Source organism: Delphinus delphis, chromosome 18 (genome assembly GCF_949987515.2).
Source record: "Delphinus delphis chromosome 18, mDelDel1.2, whole genome shotgun sequence".
Classification (NCBI taxonomy): Eukaryota; Metazoa; Chordata; class Mammalia; order Artiodactyla; family Delphinidae; genus Delphinus; species Delphinus delphis.
The window spans coordinates 35,217,740-35,244,866 of NC_082700.1; the positions used below are offsets into that span (position 1 = coordinate 35,217,740).

At 32.3% G+C, this 27,127-nt stretch overlaps 1 protein-coding gene across 2 annotated transcripts in view; it reads left to right on the forward strand.

The window, feature by feature from the left end:
- KLHL1 (kelch like family member 1) overlaps positions 1–27,127 on the forward strand; it is a 382,458-nt gene that overhangs the window by 183,566 nt on the left and 171,765 nt on the right. For both annotated transcript variants that reach the window (XM_059996028.1, XM_059996029.1), the window contains one exon: positions 3,574–3,770. In XM_059996028.1, the coding sequence (XP_059852011.1) occupies positions 3,574–3,770 (197 nt within the window). The remainder of the gene's footprint in view (positions 1–3,573; positions 3,771–27,127) is intronic.

Genomic DNA, 27,127 nt, shown 5'->3' on the forward strand with positions numbered 1-27,127 from the left:
GTACACAGGGCATAGTCCTTGGGAAACCAGGAGCAAACTTCCAAGGTCAGCATTCCAAGTGGAATAGCACAGGAGGCATTTAATTTCCTTTGCAAAGAGTTATGACAAAACCTGTCAGTTGCTGCCAACAGGGAGATTCATTAGAGACTTGGAGTCCCAGGTTTTTGTTGAGGGTTAATCACATAGGCAACCTCTGCTTAGTATATACCAAAATTCAAGACTCCCAGAAGGAAAGCAGTTGTTAAGCATAAACCATAATGCTTACACAAACAGTTTAGGCACAGTGAGCCATTTATATTACTTAATGGTGGGAACCCTCTTGAAATCTAAGTTTTCAGGCACTAGTCAAGGGCAAATCTTGCAAGTAGGACTTTTCAAGGAGAGCAGTTCAGGCTTGCTGTGTTAATTCTTTTCTGAACAGATGTTATTGAGAATAACTAATCAATTAAAATTAAAGAAAATCACTCTCCCACTGTTCTGAAATCACAACAAAAATAGAATCTATAAAAACCATACCAACTGAAACCATATCCTTTTTAAGCTGATTTTCATATAATCTATGCTAAAAAGCATACAAATATCTTCTTGATAATCTTACTGAAAACTTTTAGGTAAAATTCCTCCAAAGGTCTTAAATCATGACATTTTAAATATATATATATATATATATATATATATGTATATAATTATTATGCTTATAATCAATTGTAAATAATAACAGATTTTATAGTATTCATGTTAGCTCCTCTATATTTTATATTTTTTTATTTTTATAAGCATAGGTATACCTTTTGTAAATCAGCTAAAGTTTATATAAAATATAGGTTTCCATAATTTGTAGAATACTTTATTTTGATGTTTACTATAATATTTATAAACTTTAACATATATATCTATAATTGCACTAATATAATTAGTCTTAAAATCATTTAAACTGGTATGAATCCTTTAACTGCAGATGAAGATTTTGTTTGACATTATTATTGAATGAAAAAGTTATTGATAATGTGAAACATAAACACCTTAGATAATTTTATTACTATTGGCAAATGTCTCCTCTGTCAAATTGATCATGATACTCAATGTTCTACTAGTTGATGATATCTGAACAGGGTCCTTGTGCATTTTTTAGAATCTTGAAAGTTTAATAACTTTTATTATTGATAGTGTCTCTCTTTTATACCAAACTAAACTTTAGATAGCTAATTTAATTGGAAATTTATATGTAATAAAAAGAGTTTTAATTTCCTTTCAATTTATTGCATCCACTTTACCTTTCTTTTTTCTTCATCACATCCCTTGTGATACTTTGAAATATGCATTAGATTCCTTGCTCTCTTATTCTTTCAATGAAACTCATAAATAAAACATAATGCTCTTCATCTGTTAAACATGTTAAGTTATGGGTGAAATGTCATGTTTGAAAGGAAAGTTGTCCCTCACCCAACAGATTACTTATTAAGTATAAATGGAAGAGTTTCTTTAAAATGAAGATATCTGGCAGACAGTATTTTAAACAAGGTACCAAATTTAACACCATCAACAGTGGGATATACTGACATTATGGACCTCTCTATATATAAGCACTGAAAAGGGTACAACATCACCTGTACAGTCTTCCTGCCAAAAAGTTTTCAGTTAAATCTAATCATGGGGAAAAAATATGACTAACCTAAATTGAGGAATTCTACAAAGCATTTGGTCTGAACCCTTCAGTAACGTAAATGTGAATGACAAAATAGTTGGGAAACTGTTCTAGATTAAAGAAAACTAAAGGGACATAACAAGTTAATGTAATGAGACTTAATTAGATTCTGAATTTAAAAATAAAATCTTTAAAGCATCTTATTTGAACATTTGGGGAAATTTGCATTATAGCAAATACTATTGTATCAATTTCGTGAGTGTAAAGAATTACATTCATGAGTGGCTATGTAGGAGAAAGCTCTGTTCTTAGAGACACATTGAAGTATTCAGGGGTGAAATACAGGTTGATTAGAAGTACCATCAAATTATTCAGCAACTACAGTATAAACACACACACATATAGATAAATATAGCAAAATGTTAACACTTGGTGAAGTTGTGAGAGGTTTTTAACTGCTTATTGTATTATTCTTGCAAATTATTGTAAGTTTTAAAAAATCCAGAACAAAAACTTTGGTGTGGGAAAAAATAAGGGCATTCTGTTTATGAGACTTTTCTTAATAAATATTCTGTCCTTGAAAGTTGAATTTTTGAAAGTAGACAACTTCTCTTACATGTCATAAAAATAAATGCTAATGATGGAAAAAGGAGATATCTAAGAAAAAATTACAGTAGCATCACAAAGTTAGAAAATATATTTCAGCTGGCAAGAATATCCTTCTAATTTAGATGACAACATATTAATAATAAAGGTTAATCAATTATTTTTCCCTATAGTTTTGCACTTGAGTTTCAAACTTAGACACTTGGGATTGCATTCAAGTACATACACAAGTATAAACTTGAGTTTATTTTGGGAGTATTATTAGTTTAAACATTGCATATTGCTGTTTGAAGCTCATAGCACTGGGCATGGATTCAGAGCTCAGGCTCCTTGCTCCCGTGTAGCCTCTATCCACGAGGGGTTTTTTCTGTCTTCAGTTAGCTGGTAGAAGAGCAAGAGTAGGGATGAAGCACACTCACATCATAAATGCCTCAGTGTGGTAGCAACACACATCCACTGACATGTGTCATGGCAGTATGTGGCCTGACCCTGTGTTCAGGAAAAATGAGTGGAGATATTTCTAGTGAAGAGTAGCCATCTGTGTCACAAAAATTAAGATGAAATCAACCATTTCTGAGAATGTATGACCTAGAAAACCTCACCCAATAGTGATAGAAAATCTGAATGGAACTATATCTATTAAAGATGTGTTGAATTGCTAAATGAAATATAACCTAAATAGTTCAGCCTAGAATTTTTCACAGATGAGATTTATAAACAGTCCAGGAATAGCTCCATTATTTAATAAGTTATTCCAATAGTTAGAAAAAAGGGGAAATGCTAAAGAGCTTAATTTTTGAAGTTAACTGACCAAAAAGAAAGAAAAAATATAGGAAATTATAATCATAGGCACAATGAGTTAAATACAATATTAGCAACATACAACACAGGTATTTATAGATACATATACATATGTTCATTATCCATACATAGGTATTTCATATTCTTATACACATATATTGTCAGAAAATGTTAGTGCATCTTTGCTCTCCTAAGCTTGTAGTCATGTGTTGTGAAATATTTCTATTTTTTTTCTTTCCTAATCCACAACCAAAGGAACAACCATAATTCCTGTTCAATAGGATACAGATATTTTAGTTGAAGCTGCATTTGTATGTACTACATGATTCTGAACATTACACAAACTAAGAAATGCAAGATGTTGAAAACAATTGCTGGCTTTTCATGAGTTATATTTATTTGGATTATCAATTTAGGTTCAGATCATTTCTAGAAGACTGGACTAATGTTTTGAGTAATAGAATGGTACATGTTATTTCATGTTTTGAACAGTTTCATAATTCTTTTCACTTAATGTTTAGGTTGCTTGGAATTAAAGGAAGAAACCATTGAAAACCTTCTTGCTGCAGCTTCTCTTCTTCAGCTTCCTCAAGTAGTAGAAGTGTGCTGCCATTTCCTCATGAAGCTCTTGCATCCATCTAACTGTTTAGGAATCCGAGCATTTGCAGATGCTCAAGGATGTATTGAATTAATGAAAGTGGCCCACAGCTACACAATGGTAAGGAAATTTAATTTTTAAATAAAAGAGATATAGCTGTTTTATCAGAGGTTAAAATAATTACTGTTGTTGTGTTAAAAATCTTTTTAAAGTTTAAAATTAGTTTTGCATCTTTGGCACATTTTTATCATGGGGCACAATGTACCATATAATATTTAATAATCTCAAAGTAAAAAATGACATCACACAATGGACTTTATTATTGTTATAGTTTTATTTACATTTTATAGGCAATATAGATATAGATATTGATACTCAGGATGTTAAATAGTGCTTAAAAGATTTTTTTCTTAATTGCTCCTGGCATATCTATCTTTTTGCATCCACTTCCACAGCTGCCCTATTTTTTCCCTTTTCTTTCTAGTTAAGAGCTAGAAGTTTATGCCACAAAAGTTTTTCTTTTGAATTTTTCTAACAACCTCTCTGCCATGGACTGAGTTCTATCAACCAAAATTCAATGTTGAAGTCCTACTGCAAATGTGATGTTATTTGGAGATGGGGACTTTGGAGGTAATTAGGTTTAGGTGAAGTCATCATGGTTGGCCCCTCATGATGAGATTAGTGCCCTTATAAGAGGAGACACTGGAGAGTCTGCTTCCTTTCTTCCACTACCATGTGAGGACACAGTGAGAAGATAGCCATCTGCCAGTTAAGAATAGAGCCTTCACCAGGGAACCCAATCAGCCTATACCTTAAATGTTGTACTTCTCAGCCTTCAGCACTATGAGAAATAAACTCCTGTTGTCTAAGCCACCCAGTCTATGGTATTTTGTAATGGCACTCCAGATATTTAATACACTTTTTATCATAGCATGATATGTTAGGTATGGATTTGCCTGTATGATTTGTGGAGAAAAAAATCATATCTATACTGTATATTTAAAGTATTTATTGTTATAGTGAATATTGGATTTCAGAACTCCTGGGAACTAGTATACTAAGGGAAAATATTTAGATATATAGATCAACTGATCTATTTTTTTTTAAAATTTGACTTTCTGTACTATTTTCATAAAGAGTTTAAACTGATTGAATATCAGTCAGTTAATAGTCCTAAAATACTATAAGCCTATTTCGTATTTTTCTCTTTAATTTTTTGCTATATATACAAACTATGTATATGTGTAGGTATTTTAACAGCTTTATAAGAGATATTAAAAGTCATTTGAATTTTAGACTTTAAGTATGTGTACTTCGTAGTGTGTTTCTTTTAATGTTATCTCCATTATAGAATTGAGTAATCAGTTACAACAATTTCACACCCATTATTTCATACCCTAGATATAATCATTCTAAAATTATTTAATACAGTACCTGGAATGTAGCAATCTCTATATAAAATGTTAGCCATTTTTGCTATTGTTATTATTATTAACATTATTAATGATTTGATTTTTATTATTGAAACAACCAATTGTAAAGTACAGAAATTTCTCTTTTCACCTCAAGGGAAGAATTTATATGAAATAAATCTCATTAAGCTTTATAGTTGCTATTTATTTAAAAGTTCTTATTTTGAGCTTTAACACCTTTTCAAATTACTAAAGACAGTCAGCCATTTGAAAGTCTTCTCATTGTTATTCTTAGACAGAATCTCAATATTATTTTAATTTTCTTCTTTAATCTGTTAAGCAGATTAGTAAATTAAATGAAAATGTAGAAATAAAAGGAAGGAGATACATGCTTTGTAATTCTATTTTCAAATTCTTTTTTCAAAATATTCCATGACAGGGCACAGTACTACTATTGAAATTATATGAACTGTATAAAATCAATGTAAACAAATACTTCATCAACCAAAATATAAAAGTCTAACTGCAGTCATTTAATTATGCACATTTCATTACTCTTAGGAGTTCCTGGCTTAGCTAAGCCAAAGAACAATATGCCTCCATATCCAGAGGGATAGTGGTTCCTTCTGGTCTAGTTTGAAATTATTAATTTAGTAATAAAAATGTTTTTCTTGCAGCTGCTTGGACTGATCTGCAATTTATCACACAATAGTAACAATATATTTTTAAACACATTAAAATTTATATTCTGTAGTAAAATATGTGTAAAACAGAAACATATAAGAGTTCTAGCTAAGACACTCAACATTCTAAATAACTATTTTAATTTATTTTTGAGACTATGAATTGATCACATGTTGTGTCATGTCTGTTGAAATTAAAAAGATTTCAAATTCTTTTGGAAACATGAAGCTCCAGTGTCCTCCCAATGTTCCTGGGTTACTATTTTAATGAAGAAAATTTACTGACCAGTTGTCTTCCTAGATCGTTATTTTCTCTCAGTTCTAACACTTTACAGTGAATGTTTGTATCTGGTATTATAATTTCTCACCACATATTTGCTTCTGATCTGTGTTTAATCCTGCATATCTCCTCATCTAATCTACTTAATTTGTGCTTTTTGAACAAATTTATTATGTTATTTTTTTCTTCTTCTTAACTACTTCAGTAACAAATCATCTCAGATTTCCTACTACCTCTGGTACTGAATTAATTTATTTATTGCATCTAAATATACATTCTTTGCTTATTTCATAAGTAACATTCTTTTCTAATTTTCAATTTCCTTGTCAAAATATTTTAGATATGAACTTGATCTTCAACATCCAGATCTTAACTTGCTGTCTGTATGTCTTTGCTTTTTATATGTTTTGCTATGTTTCCTTTGGAAATTTCACTTATTTATTTGGCTTCAGCTATTGATTTTGTGTGATGATTCCAAAATTGATTCAGGGAAGGTGACCCTGCTTGGCAGTGGTTCATGTGCAAAATACTGGAAAATTCTGATTGCAAGCTCAATATTAGGCAGAAGTGTGAAATATATTCTAAAACATTAATTTAAACTTTGGCTGTGTGAATATACAGATAGCAACAAAATAATTGAAGGAAATAGTTCTCTATTAGACAGAGTTCATTATGAGACCTGTTCTTAGTTCTGGACATCACATTTTAAAAATATTAGAGAGTGACAAACAGAAATAGATGAGAATAACAAGAATAATAAACATTTTATAACCATGTCATATGAAGAAAAGTTGAAACAAATTTGGTTCATGTGGCTGAATAATATCAGGGCATGAAAATAGGTATCTTCATGTATGTGATAGAATGAGCTTTCATTTAAAACAGTAGTGTTTAAGTGCTTTTTCATTCTGTTTTTCATTTTAGTAGTACAAACTTCTACTTCAGTCTTCTGATTTTTCTTTCTATGCTGGTTTATCTATTTCTACTGATCATCAGCCTTACTTCCTTCCAAGGTCAGCTTTACCTTTAAAGGAGACTCCTGGATCTTCATTTTTTAAGAAATCCTCTCTCCATACAGTTCTGGGTTAGAGTTTGCCATAAGAGGCATTCAGGTAAGGTATAGAAGGTGGAAGAGAAAATGCCATTATTTCTCCACACACAGATTCAGGCAGATATGTGGACAACGGAAACTTGAAGTAACTTCTAAGTGAGCCCTTAAAAGCAATTGGCTTCACTGCTGTAGACTGAGACAGTTGATGGAAGACTGTAGACAGTTGATGGAAGGTTCTTGAGGAACTCAGTGCCTTTGCATAGTACTTTTCAGAACGTTTCACATTGAACTGAAGGTTGAGATCATTAGCAGAAAGTTCCCTGACCTTCACTCCCACGGCCCTTTCAAAGACCATTTAGGTCTCAAATTCCCTATCCAAAATCTGTCTTACTTAGAACACAGAGTGGCTTGCTTTCCTAGTTCAACAATGTCTTAAACACATACCCACAAATAGCAGGTTTAAACTCCATATTTTGATAGGCATGTTTCTGCATACCTAACTTCTGAACAACTATCTGGGCATTTTTTCTAAAAATGCATTGAATTAATTTCACCTCTTCTAAATATGTGCTGTAAATTCCCTTGTACTTTACTCACAATAGTTCGCTTCTCTGGAATCTCTGGTATCTAATTCTAAATAACCCCTCAGTTTCCAGGTAAGTTCATCCATGCGTAAGAAATATTTAAAAACTTTTCATGACATTCTCTCCTTCATTTAAATTCTTAGTTTTCCTTTCCTTAGGATTATATGATGTCACCATAAATTTTCTTATGCAATTATCTTTTATGTCTTTATGGCTGGTCTTCCCAACTATATTGCAACTTTTGTGACAGAGAACAATTCTTTCCACTGAGATTCATTTTGTCCCAACAAATTATCAGCACCTGTAAATTATCAGCACCTATCAGAAATTAATATATTAATTAATTTCTTCAGTTCTCATAGATATTTAGAATTGTGATTCTCAGTACTCCTGAATTCAGTCATTCAACGAGACTACCCATGGTCTTTTTCTAACTTTCTTTCCAATCATATTTCCTATCATTGTTTTCCCTGTTCACACAATTCCAGCCACACTGATCTTCTTGCTGTTTTGTGACTATAACAAGCATAATATCACCAGATAACCTTTGTGCTGTTCTTTCTTCCTTCTGCTGGAAACACTCTTCTACCAAATATTTATATCCTTTCTCTGCCTCATTCAGCTTTCTGCTCAAACGTCACTTCCACAAAGATCTCATATCTGAATATTCTACTGAAAGTGACCTGGCCTTCAAAACTCTCTATTTCCTCATATCTTATATCTTGTAGAGTACTTATATCTTGTAGAGTACTTCCTTATATCTTGTAGAGTACTTTAATTCCCACCTTTATATCATATATTTGTTGTTAAGTGTTGTTATTACCTACTTCCACCATTAATGTGGTAGCATTTGTTTAACTTTCTATGACCTGGAAACCTAGACAGATGTCTGTACATAGCATTCATTGTTGAAGGGGGTAGTGATTGCTGATTGCTATGTACCAGGAGCTGTAGAAGGTGGCCTGGGGATACAATGGTGACCAAAATAGGCATAAGTTGCCCTTACAGTCAAGATGAATATGTTGGAGCAAAGAAATTATAACCATGAATGATAATTATATGTATGGTAAATACTACAAAGGAAAATTATAGGATGCTATAGGAGAGTGAAACAGGGAAAGCCTCTTTAAATATGTGATGCAAAAACTGAGTTGTAAAAGATGAAGCAGATATTAGTCAAATGAAGACTTAAAGAATATTCATGACATAGGTAAGTGCATGTACCAATGATCTGAGGTGGGAAGGTGCTTTGTTCTGTTTAAGGAAATTCAAGTGTGATGGGATGGTGGGAAAGGCAAAGAAGAGGTGGAGACAATGAGCTTGAGATTTTGGCAGAACAAAATTTTGTAGGGTTAAGGAGACTTTGTTATATATTTGTGTTTTTATTTTAAAATAATGGTATAACATTGAAAGTTTTTGAGCAAGTATAAGCCAAGATTTAATTTTGACTAATCACCAGATTAGCATTAGAAGAAATCAAGAAGAAAGAATAAGAATAATGTTAGTACTTCATTAGAGGTCTACATGGATATTTACACACACGTACTGGGTGAGTGAGAAAGAAAAAGAGAAAATGAGGTAGCTTTAGCTTCTGCCATTTGGTTTGATGTCAATGCTTAGCACTACTGGTGCTGGTGATGCACAAGTTAAGTATATAGTATATATCAGGCATTGCTCTACATGTTAAACAAACTTTTGACATTTAATCCTTTCACAACTCCTGCAAGGTATGTTATATCCATTCTAAAAATGGCAAAGCTAAGGCTTAGGAAGTTAAATAATCTACTCAGGAGTAATAGATTGAACATGCTAGAATGGGGATTTAAGCCTGATACTATCTTACCACAAATTTCAAGCTCTATCTAATATGCTAATAAATTTACATTTTATCCAGTATATCAAATTAGATTTCTGATATCCAGGATATTTCAAAACATGGATTACTTGAGACAAGTGGACACTATAAACCTGAAACATAGATGAGACCAAAGAATTCCGTGAATATTTTGCTCCTCAGTTTTTTCATTCCCCTGTTCACTTCACCTTCACTTTCTGCTCAGTGCTACCAGCATGACTTGGAACATTCCACAGTGTTTGTGCTAGAGGCAGAAGCAGTGGCAATAAGACTAATTAGAGTTTGCTATGTTCAATCAGTAGCTTTGAAAAGTAGGCATTTTGGAGCTGGAGAATACAGCCTTCCAGACTCAGGATAAGAGCAGTGACCCTTCCAGAGTCCAGACTCTAAAATCTCCTGTACATGGTTTACTTGTCTTTCATAGCCCTTAAAGCAATGCCAGAGAAAATGGACAAACTTTATTTATGTGGTTTCTGTTTATGGTTTTGAAATACCTGACATTTCTCATGGTTTCTAGCCAGCAGCATGGTTTTTAAAAAATCTTTACCAATAACCCTTCTAATAAGCCATAAATTAGAGTTTGCTCTGGTAGAACAAATGAAATTTAAATGTCTTTGCTTTTCTACATCGTCAAAATAAAGTTCACTTCATCCATATTTTACTCAGGACTACTATGTGATATATTAGTACTAAAAATTGCTTTGAATATTCATTTTTTCCTTTCATTCATTACTTTGTGTTAGTCCTTTGAGTATCTCATATACATACATGGTGTGAGTAATGATTTTAAGTCAGTATATAAATGTGTCACATTGAAAATTAGCCAAATTTGATTTTCAGAATTTCTTTGTAAATTGATAAGAAATGAAGGTTCTGGGTGAGTACAATGAGTGGCTCGGAGGACAACTACCACCAATACTTAATCCTCACAAGCAGTAAGGAAGTATGTGGAGGCCTGCGTAGAAAGGAATTTCCTCTTGTCCTGTTTTTGTGTATGATTTTCTTTACTTGTTTTGTTGCTAAATTAGACTGACAACTCTGCAAAGACAGTTTTCATTTGTGTTCTAACTCACAAATGGTAAAATTGTGAGTTTTTTGTGAATTGGTAAAATTCTAGTCTATTGTCTAAGATTGGAAGTTGATTTGAGTGGAGGAGTTTTTAAAAATTGGCAATTTAAAAATTGCCTTTAAATTGTTTAGTGTTGTACACAAAGAGGATATTCAGATTACACCAGATAAACTGATAGAGATGTATAATAAATAGTGATATTATAACAAGTAATTATTCACTCATGTAATTGCAGTTTGACTATATAGAACTTTGTAATTGTTAGGATTCTAGAAAATAACCACAATGAAATGTGCATTTATGACAGTTTTGAAGACTAATTAAGCATAATCACAGAGGATCCTATGAAAATTATAAGCTTTTTAAGGGATCATTTTAGGCACAGTCCATTTCTTCTATTCAGATGCTCTTCAAATATGTTTCCATTTTAGGCTTTCATATTCAAATCAAAGACCATCTATTTTAAGAAATGTATCCTTCTGCTTTGTTGTTGTTGATAATGGTGAAGAAGATAATATTCATCTACTTGAAAAACATTCCATTCGTTGTAAGAATTCTTTCATTTTCATACTTTAATTTTATTTTTATTTCTTCTACTGAGCTACTTCTAAAACACAAAGATTCAGCACACAGTTGTATTATAAAGTCACACCACACACACACATGTACACAAAATCTACTATTAAAATTATTAAAAAGTATTAGTTATTTTTTATTGTAGCAGATTTAAATTTTTATAGAGTTGCTATATGTCTTGAATTGATTCTGCAGCAACAATATAACCAACAAAATTCCAAGAAGGAACAATAGTGTTAAAAAATATCCTATAAACCCACATCTAAAAGATTTTCATAGTAACTCATAAGTGTTCCTTAGCATTTATTTCAATCATTTAATGTAAAGAATTTCCTTCTGTGATAAATAATATTTCTACTTCACCACCAGGGAAGTCCCAATATTTCTACTTTATTAAAATAGTTCAAAAAGGGCTTCCTAGGTGATGTCAGAAGAAGGAAAAGCCAGAAATTTTTGGCTACAGTGTCTTTTCATTTTGCAAATCACAGTTCTTCAACAATGAAATCAATAATTTGCTTTTGTTCTGATTTTTTAAATGCCTGTGAAAAAGTCTGATTTTGTATGTATATGAAAGTGTCACTTTATTACAAAAATTTGCACATCATGAACTAATCTTATAAAGTATTTATACTTATTTGCTGAGGTAATGAATCACATAACATGGAACTAATTTTTTTTTATGTTTCCCTTTTCAATTTTTCTCTGTGTCATTTCTGTTAAGGACTATACTTGTGCTTAAAGATCTTTAATAGTATTTTTTTAAAAGAGGAATAAAAGGAAGAGGGATCGATTACTGTTCACAAGAAATATGCTAAAATCAATCCTTGCCTAAGGGGAAGCCCAGTTTGCCCTTTGTACACAGGGCTGTATAGAGATGCGGCAGATCATTTCCTTAAAAAAAAAATATTTTCAGAAATGTATTGTACAACTAAACACAATTCAAGGGAAAAATAACTTCTAATAGAGTATCAGATGTTCCTCCCAGATCCCAAGTTACTCTAATGTATTAAATTTTCTGCACAGAGCTAGACTGCATGTTCCATAAGTTCCACAAACTTCATCTTACTTGTTCACTGTTATATTCTTAGTTCTTAGGATAGCACCTTACTCATTGTAGACACAGGATAAATGATATTTGAAAGAAAGAGTAAATGAATAGTTTTACACATTAATAATTTGAAATACTGTCAAAAATTTACCAACTTAAATGAAATTTTTTGAATATTAATAATTTAAAGTGATGTATATTATCTCTATTCTGTGATAATTAAAAATATTTATATGGTGCCTAAACTTACCTTTCATACCTCTTTATTAAAATGTATGTACAAATAAATAAATACATACAGGATGTACCATGATCTTTAGAGTTCATTAGCTTTTTTTATCAGCTATTTCAAAACTGTTTAACAGGTAACATTATTCCACCTACTGTGTATGTAGATTTTTAAATTAAGTTTTCCCTGGACCTATTTCATATTCAAGGTCTATATTTAATATTTTTAGTATTTCTAATAAAAGCTATTCATATTTAAATTTCATTTTCATTGAAGGTCACTATGCTATCCAGGAATAAATATTAAACCTGGTGGTTTAACAGAAAAGGCACATACTACAAAGAATTAATAGTGGGCCAAATGTATCCTATTGTTGTATATGATTTCAGATTATATAAAATAATACATCATCATTAAAAATTTCTGGATAATAGCACATTATTGACCGGAGATGTATTAATACTTCTTTTGTTACCCAAACGTTATTGATCGGAGACGTATCAATATGTTTTTAGAGAGTGATACAATTAACATCACCTTGTGAAGTTGTTAGAGCTTAAAATTGATCAAGCGTTCATTATACAACTAATGATTGTCATTATCATTCACATTTTGCTTCGTTAGGTTTTTGTTCCAATCTTATGTGTATTATAAATGTAAGATTTTCAAAAATGACGCATTGTGAAATTTTGAGTGAAGAAGAATTTTTCAGTGAATTTTATGCAGATACTCTCTCTGATTGTCCAAGCAACATATATACTAGTGTCTCAGAAGATGATAGTTCTTCAGAATATAGTTCTGATTCAGACGATATTAATATTAGACCAACAAAAAGACAAAAATACTTAGTGATTGATTCTGATAGGGAAAGTGAAAATGAAACTCACGGTGCTGGAGAATGTTCTTTTGCTTCTATAGAAGAGTGGATTCAAGACAACATTTCACAAAAATTAGAAGACTGTACAGGTGTGTCAGGTGTAACTATTGAATGTAATGACCCACAAAGTATTAGTGAAATAACAGAATTAATTTTTTTGGCTGGCCAAAATAAAAATCGCCAGCCACAGGCATTAGTTTCTTGAAAAATCCCCTGGTCAATAATGATATTGTAAGCAGAAATTGGCAAAGGTTTGATAAACGAAATTCAGATACTGATCTAAGTAAATTCAATAAATGGTATACTTAGGTGGTGGGCTTTATTACAATAAGTATTTATAATTATTCTTATTGTATTTTTTTATATAAGACAATCTTTACTTGAACAACATAAAAAATATATTTTAGTTTTGTTAGAGCTATATAATTTATAATTAGTAAAAGACTTTCTGGAAAACAATGAAGATTAAACATATTTTAAACAAAATGGACTATTTCATCAATAATAAATCTAAGTAGATTTATTTAAGACTGATATTATTCAAGCCAGATATACTACTCTAAGCATTTGTTAAAGAAAATTTTCATGTTAATTGGTTCTACAGTTAAAAGAACATGAAGAGATTTGCAAATATATGGATAGAGATGGAATTCGGTTTCTTCTCCAGTTCTATTTGAAAGGAGAATAACCTAATTATCAATTTATTAAATAGTGTTTCTATTGTTACTTCTGGTATATGGATAAGAATAAATAAAGATAACTAAGTGATGAAGAGACAGGATAACAGGAAATGTAGAAAAAGTACATTCTTTTCAAAAAAAATGTATTGCAGTTGAACTAGAAGAAAATTGATGAAGTTAAAATTAGAGTTTATTATATGTAGTCACTGATTAAGACATATATGCATACATTTACATATACAAGTAGACATATTTATCAGCATTGACTGCATATATTAATCAGAAGAAAGACTGTATTTTAAGTAGCAAACTCTGTAATAACCCTAGTTTATGTGGTTTCAAAAATTGACATTTTCCACGTATGTATACTTGTATTATGTTCATCATTATCATATTAACTTTTATATCGTAAAAATTTACAAGTTTGACACAGAACTAGAAAAAGCATAAAGAAAATATAGAAAACATTTAGGATATCATCTTCATTAGTTAGGTTTGCCTTGTCATATGCGCTAACAGATGTCATTTGAGGATGCAATAATGTACTTTCTTTTTCTTTGGACTAAGAATGTGGCAAGTTGTATATTCTTAGCTTTTCAGAAAGATTATAGCAAAAGATGTCATTAAATATAAAAAATTTGAAAATTGCAAGTGTTGTCAAAGACTCTAAAGCTTGGTTCGTAGGTGGCCAACGATGTGGTATACATTTGAACAGCTTGCTTCAATAGGTGAAAAGCCTTTAGTGATTTGTGATGGTTTAGTTGTCGGTAGATTGAAACATCACTTGGCATAGGAAAGAATATTATTTTACTAGAGCATTTAGAATAAAATATGGACAGTTTGATGAACTCACTTGAAATCCATCATAGTAAATGGACACATTTTTATTTTACTTTTAAAATCATAAAATGCTCTGCCTTATTTCATTTCAAGAAGGCAGAAATATGAGTAATGTATTCCAGCTTAGTACAAATAAAACTTGGCAATAACCATAACTTAAGCTAAACAACACCAAAATCTGTAAGCTTCCAATAGTAAATTCATCCTTTGGGGGCCAAGGCCATAGAGATGGGAATCAATGAAGCTTCAGGCTCCAGGCCAAAATAAAAGAAATTTTCTGAAAGATCAACAGATGAAAAACTTACTAACTCCAAGATTCAGTTTGGGTGAACAGTATAATATAGGTTAACCATCAACTCTTCATTCAATGGTATTCCTCTATATCAAAGATTAGTAGAAAATAGATGTATCCTATTGGCCAAAAAACCAAAAACCGCTATAGTAATCTAGAGTTCCCTTTATTTACTTTAAAAAGCCAATATAACATATCAGAATTAGATTATGAAACACACATAATTCTCTGCAAATATTAGTTTCTGTTGTTTTAACTCAAAGCTACGACTAAGATTTTGTAACAATAAGATATTATATATATTATATTCTTAACATTAACCATTGTAACCTAAAATTTTAATTAATAATGTCTTACAATGTGTGACATTCCTTGAAGTTTATTTTTTAAACTATTTGTGAAAGGATAGATTGAGATGTCAGAAACAAAGTGGTCAAATTCTTGGCACGGACACTGTGGAAGTAACTCCAACCAGGTGGATAAACTAGATATTTTCTCAAGCCCTTCTTTAAAACATGACCTGAAAGTCTAGGCTGCTTTAATTTTGGCCAACAATCCCACACTTTTAACTAGCTTCAAAATTTTCTGTGATCACTTGATAGCTGACAATTGAGACATTTGAGAGTTTCAATACCTCTAGGGCAAAAAAAGAAGGTAAAGTACAGGAAAAAATTGCATTGAAAATTATAAGACTTAGTTTAAACTATGTTTAATGAAACTGTGTGTCTTTGAACAATTCACTGGAGAGCTCTCTCATTCACTGTAAAATGATCAAGTTTGTTTGAGACCATACTGATCCCTTGTAGTCTTTTGCAGCCTTATGATTTTCCAGATACCTTGTTAAATCTGAAATTCCATGAAATGTAAATGAATTTCTAGATAATATAGATAAGTGCCATTTTTTTTTTTTTTTTTTTTTTTTTTTTTGGTACGCGGGCCTCTCACGGTTGTGGCCTCTCCCGTTGCGGAGCACAGGCTCCGGACGCGCAGGCTCAGCGGCCATGGCTCACGGGCCTAGCCGCTCCGCGGCATGTGGGATCCTCCCAGACCGGGGCACGAACTTGTGTCCCCTGAATTGGCAGGCGGGCCCTCAACCACTGCGCCACCAGGGAAACCCCGATAAGTGCCATTTTTATCATTAAGTATTTGAACCTTAATGTATCCACAAGTAGAACATTATCTGATAATAGTATGGGATTAATAAATGATTGTGGAAGAATGAAAAAAATATTTTACTTTCTTGTTTCCAAATGTTTTATGTTTTATACAAAGAGCATTATTAATATATGATTCACCTACCAAATGATTCACCAATTTTAAGTGTGAATTCAATTCAATACTTTCTTGTATATTCCCAGAATTGTGTATCCATCACCAGAATCAGTTTTAGAACATCTCCATCCCTTCAAAAAGAAACTCCATGCCTATTAACAGTCATTTTCCAACCCCCATGCCAAACTTCCGAGTCTTAAGCAGCCAATAATCTACTTTCTGTCTATATTGATTTTCAAGTTATGGACATTTCATAGGAATTAAATTAAACAATACATTGTCTTTTAAGAGTGGCTTCCTTCACTTCATCTAATGTTTTCAAGAATTGTTTATGTTATAACACATGCCAGTACTTCATTTATTTTTGTTGCCAAATAGTATTGAATTGTATGGATCTACCTCATTTTACTTATCCATTCAACAGTATATGGAAATTTTGGTTGTTTACACATTAAGACCATTATCAATAATACTGCTATGAACATTCAAATACAAGTTTCTGTGTGGACATAATATTTTTATTTCTTTTGGGTTTGTAAGGAATGAAATGGTTATATGATAATTCTATGTTAGAGATTCTGAGATCCTGCCAGATTGTTTTTCAGATTAGCTGTACCATTTCACATTCCCTACAGGAGTGTGTAAGGGTTCCATTTTTCTATATCCTTGCCAATGATTTTTTATTAACTTTCTTATTGACTATAGCCATCCTAGTGAGAAATGATGTCTTGTGGTTTTGATTTGCATTTCCATAATGCCTAATGAAATTGAGAATATTTTCATGTACTTCTTGAATATTTGTATACCTTCTTTGAAGAAATATCTGTTCAGCCCTTTTGTCCATTTTTAATTGCTATTTTTCTTTTTGAGTTGTAAAAGTTTTTTTTTATGTACTCTAGATACGGGTCCCTTATCAACTATAGGATTTGCAAATATTTACTACCATTCTGTGGGTTGTCTTTTCAATTTCTTAATGGTATTCTTTGAGGACAAAAGTTTTTCATTTTGACAATGTCCAGCTTATCTATTTTTTTCTTTTGTTGTTTGTGGTCTTTTATCATCTTTTTAGCCAAATACAGCATAATTATTAGTCTCTTGACAGCAGTATATATATATAATATATAATATTTTAATACACACATGTGTATTATAAGCTAGACTATAAGCTAGACAATGCTTTAAGTATATAACATATATTAACTATTTTAATCCTAACAATGCTATAAGATAGGTAGTATCTTTACAAAGAAACTGAGGCAAAGAAAATTTCATTAACTCACTGTACCTCACTCAGTGAGTGATGGAGCCAGAATTCAAATTAGGGAGGTTAGTTTCAAAGTCTGTAATTTTAATTATTGCACTGTACTGTCTCTCACTAACACCCTTCCCTATATCTTGATTCTTCCTCAACTGTTTTATTGCCATATGAGTGTCTTCCTTTCCATCAGCAACTCCTAAGATCACCTCAAAGAGTAGTATAATAGTAATAATAATTCTGATTGGCATTTTAAAAAATAATAAAATGTAAATAAGAACATCTCAAGCATGTAATTTTTGATTGACTTGAAATAGACACGTAAAATTTCTCTACAATCACAACATCAGTACAAGAAATCTAGCACCTGTCCAAATCAGATCACCATCCCCACAATGTGGGATTTCTTGAACCCCCATTGCAGTATGGCTTCCTCAAAATCCTTTCTACCTGCTGTTCCCTCAGTGGTCAACACTGTCCTTTGAGAACGGCAAGCATGTTGTGTTTAATACATGTGCTCTTTATAACATATTTACCACATATGTACATATCCCAAAAATTTACATTATTTATTTTGCTTGTTCTTTTTTGTGTGAGAATAGTAATTATAATTGACATTTTCTAAAAGAAAAGACATATGTAATAGTACATAGTGGGGTAACAATTTAACTTGTCTTTTCTTTTTTTTTTTTTTTGCTTTTTACTCAAAGCATAAAGCAGAGATAATACTTTATACCAGGTTAACATACAACTTAAAAAAAAAAGGTAATATACATATTAAACATGGAAATTCACCAGTAAAATCATGTTTGTCATTCTTGAGCCTTATAAGAATTGTAATACATCATAGTTTACAGTGGAGGTAAAAAAGCATTTTATTATTTACCTTTCTTAAGTTAGGTGGTTAATTTTCTTAAGTCTAAATCTGATTAAATCTGTTCCCAGCTAGATTCCTTAGTGGTTTCCCGCAAACTACATTAAGTATAAGCTATTAGCATACAGTGTTTTTATAATCTGGTATCTAACTAGCCTCTCCCAAACTTTTTTATTATTCTTTCATGTAACTTTGTTCTTACATCTATTGCAGAACTTATTACATTTTGTGTGTATTGTTTATTCCTAATTTCCATTAGACATTAATTTTAAAAAACTAGAGTCTATTGATCTACTTCACCTAAAACTTAACGTTGTTTTGATTAAATGATTGAACAAATGAATGAATAATAGAGTGAAAACATGAATGAAGGAAAAGGGGAAATAAAATTCCCACCCAATATTGAGGAAAGGAGAGAATGGGGACAAGGTTAGGATTTGAAAGCTTGTCTTCAAATTGAGTTTGAAATGACCAAGTTTCAACAAATAGGGAGGAAAGAAATTTAAGACAGATTTGTCACATGGATTTGGAACACTGTAAAATAGTTTCAGAAATAATTATAAACCTGGATTTGTTAAACTATGCCAACTCTCAGTCCATATGCAGCACCATTTATCTCACTTGAAACACCTAAGACATTGCAGTGCACGACTGAGATTAGCTGACTAGAAGTGCATTATTGCCCTCTCTTTGAAGGACAGGGATTACATCTGTATCAATAGAAACACGTATTACAAATCGTCTTGCAGACAACACAGGTGACTTATCCTGCTATGTACCTTACATTATCAGATTTCTAGTAAGATGTTTGATAAGGTTTCTTTTTACTGAAGAAAGAGGTTTTTAGTTTCTTCCAAAGAAAATGTTATTGCAATTGCAACCCTGTTTTAGTTCTTTATTGGCTAGATTTTCTTATGGAAAAGAAATATATGTCCCTTTTTATTTGGTCAGTAAGATCATTTACATTTTAACATACAGAAGCTTTCTAGTTATCTGCCAAGTTGATGCTGAAACAGCATTAGTCATTAATTGTTATGCAGAAATAGACTTTATGAATATGCTAAAATGAGATAGGGGTTAACACTTATGACTTTTTATATATTTGTATTTTTAGTGTTTCTGTTAATTTCCTGTACAACCTTTACTTTATGAGTGCATAGAGAGGAGAATTAATATTCGTGAGGTGTTTTTTGTCAGAGATAATATGTGAACAAACAAGTGTTTGCTGACCTCTCTCTTTTTCTCTTAAGAACATTTGAGAATGACAAATTTAAATGAACAGGAATCTTTTACATTTATTGTTACCTTTTTTCTGTGACTAATTTTAGTATGAAAGGGCATATCTGTATACATCTCCGTAATATAAAGAGCTCAAGGTTGTCATAAATTCATGTAAAAGCTAATATTTTTAAGGACATGTCCAGACAAGCACAAATAAATACCCAAGAAAGCCCATTTGTGTCTTACTATATTATTCATCAATTTAGACATCTTACTTTTTATCAATCCAATGATATTTTTAGTCTAATTTTTACCCTCTTTTACCTTCTGATATGTGTGAAATAACATTGTATGTAGGATTCTACATGGTGACATTGATTTAGAAATGTCACTTTTATTATAATCGTTTCATAGGTACTGCCTATCTGTTAAAAATAACACTGTGAACTACAAATGGACTAATGCTTTATAACTTTTAACATTTATTTAACTTTTCTAATTCTCTTTTAAAATGATGTTAACCTAGGAATCACATACTGTCTTCTAAAATTGGGCAGGTGACCATCTCACATATATTTTAAATGAATGGGAATTCTGATAAAGATGGTAAGCACTGTTTTCACAGCTTCTTTTATGAAACTTCAAAATGAATGGAAAAAGAACAGAAATAAAGAAGAAAATGTATCTACTTTTGAGTTAGAGTATTGTAACTCAATAATGTAAATTGTGAAGGATGAAAGCTGCCAAATAAGTAAATTTAGGCCAAATGTAAAAGGGAAGCACCAATTTGACATATATCTTCTTTCATTTGTATTGTGATACAAGCAGGGGAATTATGTCAGAAGGTAGATTATACTTTGAAGACATGAAAGGACATTGCTGGATCATAAGAGAAATGAGGATACTCCATTTATGCTCTATCAGCTAAACTGGAATAATGGAAGAAGCACAGCTGAAAGATACATATTCAACTTCTTTTTTAGCCAATTATAACCTAAACATGAGGATGAGGCAGGGCCAAATAGAGAACAGAAAGTCAAATAGACTGAGTAGATTGTCTTGGGTGCTGCACGGTGATGGTTGCTTCAGGCTTCCCTGGCTTCTCACCCAGACACTGGGCAAGGTTGAAGTCTCAGGATACTCTCCTTAACTTACTACTAGACCTCCCTGGAGGGCTGAACTTGCCTATGTGGTAGGGGATTCCATCTGTTTCTAGAAAAAAATCTGCAGCATTAACATACCCAGCATGCATTTTTCTACCACCTGCCTTATGTTTCTTTTCCACTCAAGAAAGTTTGCAGCCAAACAACAACAAAAAGAAAAAATGAAACAAACAAACACGCATAAAAAACACAAATTAACCATCTAAGCAACAAGTTTAAACTCTATGGAAAAAATTCACACTATGTCAGGTGGAAAAGACCATCCAGTTTCGGAAAATTTACAGCATCCATCCTGGGCACCTATGAGTCCCAGATACAAATGTTTCCATTTAATAGTAGCCATCAAACTCATCATCATAATCTTTAACAATTAGCATATATTCTACAGATAAATTGAGGAAATACATATTGCTTGTAAAATATGTAGATGCTTTGAAAGAATATCCTACTTATTATAGGAAAGGGAATATAATTTCTAGAGCTCTTCTCATTGAACAAAACATTTAAAGTAAAATAGCCAGCCCTCAAATAGTTGCTACTCCTGAGTCAAAATGCCAAATTAGTCCATGATGGTGCAAGACAAGCTTGTTCATGTCTTCAGATTTCATATTTCACACACATGCTACTATGACTTGTAAGCTGTATTTCCAAAAATTCATAAGAGGTACAAAATATTGTTGAAATTGTGAATAGTTTATATGTTGGCAGGACATATGAGAAATCGTGTCTGAATAAATAGCTGGAAAAGTAGGACATAATCAACTGTGAAGGGACTATTATCATAATAAATTATTTGGATTTTTTTTCTATAATTGAATGGGAATCTTGAAAAGCTTTTAGGTAGGAGAATGACACAAACAGTGTTTTACAAAGATGATGGAGAGGAGAATATAGTTAATTGATTAAAGAAAGGACACACAGAAACCAGGAGAACTGCTATAGGCCATTGTGATAATCTCCTTTATGAGATGGCTGCACCTAGACTCAGAAAGGAGAAGGATTTGGGAAAGGTTACAGAGGCAAAAATCACCTGATGAAGATTGGAAACTAAATCCCATTGAGCCTGACCTTTAAGAGCATTGTACTGTTGTAGTTGACTTTAAACTATATTACGTTTGTGGTTTGATGAAGCATGGCCAGTTATCAAAAACATCTGCAATTGGCTCACATAAACTGACTCTATGAGATATCATTTCATGAAATTCTAGCAAAGAAAAGGAGGTAAACAAGGGTGGGAGAGAAATCATCCACTTTGTTTCTTTCTCATACAACATTCAATGTCATGATCAGGCAAAAATAAACAGTGCATTTCTAAAAATACATAGATACAAGATAAAATGTAAGTGGCATTTCGGGAGAAAATGTTTAAAGCTTTTAATTTAAAAGAAATACTCTTAATAATATAAGCCATATTTACAAATTATTTTTTAAAAATAAGTCAGCAAATTAAAAAACATGGCAAAGCCATATTGAAAAACAAAACTGAATAAAGCGACAGATCTGGAGCACATTCTTGGCTCACTTTCCCTTCCTAAGGCACACCATCCCTTCCCACCTGAGGCAGAGGGCTCCTCTATATCCCCAGAGTTTCCCAGGGGAAACCCAACCCAGCCCCACACCCTCCCCAGGCCCTCAGCGTGCCCTGCATGCGGGTACTGATGGACTCGGAGAGTCCTCCACCCTTGCACCTGGAGAAGCACATTGGTTTCCTTACCCTTGAGCAGTACTGAGCCCAGTCGGGGGACCTGGCTGAAAAAGTGGCTGTGTAAGAAACACCAGGATTTTCCCAGATTTAGAGGGCAACTTGGAGAGAGGGGAAGGAGAGATCTCAAAATCATGAAGAAGTTAAAGAGCAACATGAAGGTTGGTAAGGTCTTCATCTGAACCAGACCTTGGATGGGGTATGAAAACTGTGTGATCCGGAAGTGCAGTGGGGTGAAGAAGCACCTGAGCTCCAGCTTGTAAGGTGCATTATCCCCATGCTGGAGTAGCTGCTGGTCTTAGGGGACCTGATCTCTGATGACAAGAACACTGAGGCCAAGAGGCCCCACACTTGGGGCACATCTTGTTCACCTGCTGCCGCAATCAGCACCTGGTCCTGTCCCCTACAAGGATAAGGCTGCTTCCTTGGAGAGATAACTGGAGGGAGATTATACAGAAAGTGGATAGCCTCATAACAGCACTGAAGGGGCTTGGAGTTCCTCCAGGAACAAGCCAGTGGGCAGCCACAGTGAGTAGTAGCTGAAGGAAAGGAGGGCAGGAAGACAGGAGATCCTAGCAGACTCAGTGACTTAGCACTGTGGAACAGGGAGATATGATATCCCTGTGCTTTTCCAGACCCAGCCATCTATTACTTCCCAAGATGGTGGCACCTTGTGCATGGCTGGCATGGAAATACCATGTGAAAATCAGTCAGGAAGCTTTTAACTTAAAAAAAAAAGTTTAAAAAAACCCTGAAACTAACATTTCAAAGCTATATACCTCACTCATAGAAAAGTTGATGCCAGTCACATTATTTGCCAAGGAGTTTATAAAAACAACTTCAAATGTGTTGAGAGACAGTGAAATAACATCTCAGGGAAAAAGTGGAGTGAGATAGCAAAATTTCTATTCCAAAAGAAGCAGGTCATTCTTTGGTGACAAGAGAGAAATTCCAAATTGAAAGTTCATTCACATAACTCAAAAGGCCAAGGGTGGGGGTGAGTTTTAGGCATGGCCAAATGTTGTATTCAGTAAATGAAATTAAGTTCTTTCATATTTGCATCCTTTGGGTTGACTCCAATCCCAAATTCTGCATGATTCACATTGCTGTTCTTCACTGATATCAAATCATTATTTTTCACCTACTCTTTTAAGTGTTATATTTCATTTTTATCTAAGTTGTTACATGGATCTTTTAATTTTTTTTAACTTAGAAAATTATTTATCTGTGGTGTATTGACCATTCACCACGTTTTGCAAAAACACTGAAAAATTTCCAAACTGGTCTTAAATTTTGGAGGTCAGGGTGGTGCAATAAATATACTTTAAGACCTTGTCATCCAGGCCCCTTGTTATAGATTGTGATACAATGTTGAATATGACAATATTTATCTACTGCAAAAAGTTTTCAATGCTGTGGAATTTGCCAGACTATTTGGGGCCCACAAAGGAAGGGACCTGTAACTCTGAGGAATTTAAGGAAGACCACAGATGATTTCATGCCAGATCGGAGACTTGGGGAAGGGAAGGGAAGGGAAGAGAAGGAAAAGGAAAGGAAGATGAAAATAAGAACAATAGCAATGAATAAAGAATATAGTAAGATATTAATTACTGATAATTTCTAGGTTTAATATGTTGCTTTTACTAGCTTCATAATATGCCATTAATAAACTCAGAGTGTTTAAAAATATAGTTTTGTGAGTTATCCTCATCACTTAGCTGTATCCTAAACTGTAAAGATTTATCTTTCATTTAAAAAAATCTAAAAATTATTTCTGAGACCCAAAAAAGTCATTCATGCAGTGAACAGGATAATTTTATTGATACATATCATTGTTATTTGATCAACTAACTATTGAGAAAGTATTTTTGAGGTAATGAGAAAACATCTGGACATTAAGCTAAGATTTTCTTTTTGAGTCTCTCCATCAGAAAAACAATAATGACTGCAAAGTCTGAATATGTTTTGCTTTGGATTGCTCAATAGTGGTGTATTAATTTATTGATATTTTGTGGACTTTAGGTATTCACTGTTTTAGCCTCCCTTACACTGTAATTTTTAAAGAAAATTCTATGGAATAATATTATGTGAAATATTTTACAACAGGGTGATATTTTCACTCTAGAAACAGTATTTATGTAGATGTAGATTCATTTGGAATAAATTCTCTCTGCATGTAAAAGTATGCTTATTCTGCACAAGTTTCACCAAAAAGCAGAGGCAGTTAATATTTCTTCTGGGCTAAAATATGACAAGTAAGCACCTAACTTGCAATTTTATTTCCTTTTCTTTTCTTTCTCCCTCTATCTTGAACATCCACTGAATTATTCCCCTATTCTATTACATAATAGAATTTTATATATATATATATGTGTGTGTGTGTGTGTATACATAGAATTCTATTATTTAATATAAGTAAATAATTAGAAGTTGCCATAACTTAGATGAAGCCACATTCAGGAACTTAATACAGAATAAATATTTAAATAGAATAAATACTTTTAAATTAGCAATATGTATCATGTATAGTACATTAATATTGAAGATTATTTTTTAATATTTTTAATATATATGGAAAATACCATAGTGTAAAAAAGGGCAAACACTCTATTTTAACACTGTAAAATGATAGGTAAAATTCTGTAATCAACTCTGTATTAGTTGATGAATTCAGAAGAAATATTGATAAATAAAAGTTCTTTTATTATACAGCTCAACCTTTATTTACCAAAGGAAACAAAAATAATATAAACCAACATCCCCTATAGCTTCAGAAATTGATGTCTAAATCAGGTAGTATAATGAATAGGTATTATTTTTAGTTCACATGTAATTGTACAAGTTATACATATTTCATTTTGTCAACAAAGGGATCTTTTATTTTAGTGAAAATGTTTTTCACGATTTCCTCCTCAAATTCTTCACATCATAAATTTAGGGACTAAACAAACTGTGTAATTGTTATACTTCCCAGTATATAGATTGACTGTTTGAAATGCTGACTCAGATCTTAGGAAGAAAGGATAACTAGCCAAGTAACAAATTCTTATGTCCACTCTTCTCTCACACCATTCCCTCACCCTATTCAGACTTAAATTACAACACTAATAACTTATCCCTATACTTTCGTCTGCAGCTTCTAATTCTCCTTGCTCTTTGAAAATGTTTCTCTATGTACTTCCTTGGCAACACTATCTTCCCACTCCTAAGTTTCTGGCCTTTCTGGCCTTTCTCCTCTTCTCTTACTAATCTATACTCTCTCTCAGTATATCCATGGCCTATGGCTTCAATAATTATTCTTAAACTGAGACCTCACTTCTGAGCTCCAGAGCTCACTTCTCAATCTCTGTGTATAACTACTGATAGTTTGTATGTGCTAATTGAACTAATAGTGTTCTCTAACAAATTCTCTCCAACTCTTAGCATTTCATATAAAGGTTTCACCATCTGCAAGGTAACAGTTTAATAAGCTCATGGCAGAAATAGATTCCTCCCTCTTCTTCATTCCTACTGTTTAAATAATTTCCATGTATGAAAATTCTTATTCTGAAATGCCTTAAAAAGTTCTCCATCTCCATGTTGCTTCATTCTAATATATCCTGCATCCTACTAATAGAATCTTCTTTTATGTAGAAACCTTGTATTGTCTGAATTGATTTCCATTCTTTACAGTTTAAAGCTCCAAATCCTTATAAGGCCCCCAAAGCACTCTTTAACAATGCTGTATTTCATTTAATTTCATTTTTTCTGGTTATATCTACGTCCTCCATCCTCTCCAATTTTTCCCACAGAATATGCTATCTAAATTGCAATTAACTATCTTACTACATTGCTAGTCCTGCACAATGAGGAATTGCCCATTTCTACCCATGACTTTCAAATACCTAGTCAAGCATTAATGTAAGTAAAACAGATATTCAGAATTATCTGAAACTAACAGTAAAATTTATGTATAAACACAAAATGTTATTAATATTTTATATGAATTAAATGTTTCTAGGAATTTTTCAAATGTGGCAATTGCCATGTAAATAGAAGGAAGACTGTAAATATCTTCTGCTCAGAACATTGCCATAGATGTTTGCCGTATTAGAAACTTGCAGTGCCCTTGTCAATGCTGTTCATGGTATTTTAGTCACCAATATAGCACAATATAGCTTTAGTAGCCAAGGTGAATCTATGTGTAATGTATACTTAATGTATACTTATTTACATGTTCAAATAAACGAATAGTTTTAAAATTGTGTTTTAGAGCTTTACCCACAAATGTCAGCCACCAATGGACCAACTCTAAAAATCTATCAACTGTTTTTTTTTTTTAATGAGGCAAAGATTATGGCAGCACTTTGTGAAGAAATATGTGATAGAAATTGCAAAGATATTTTATCTTTCTGAGATTTAAAGGAAAGTTTGAAAATCATAGAATTATAAATGTGAAAATAAATATTTAAATCAGAACAATAAAAACTAATTTCTTGCAAAATAGCACAGATGATATCAAAATATGGTAATAA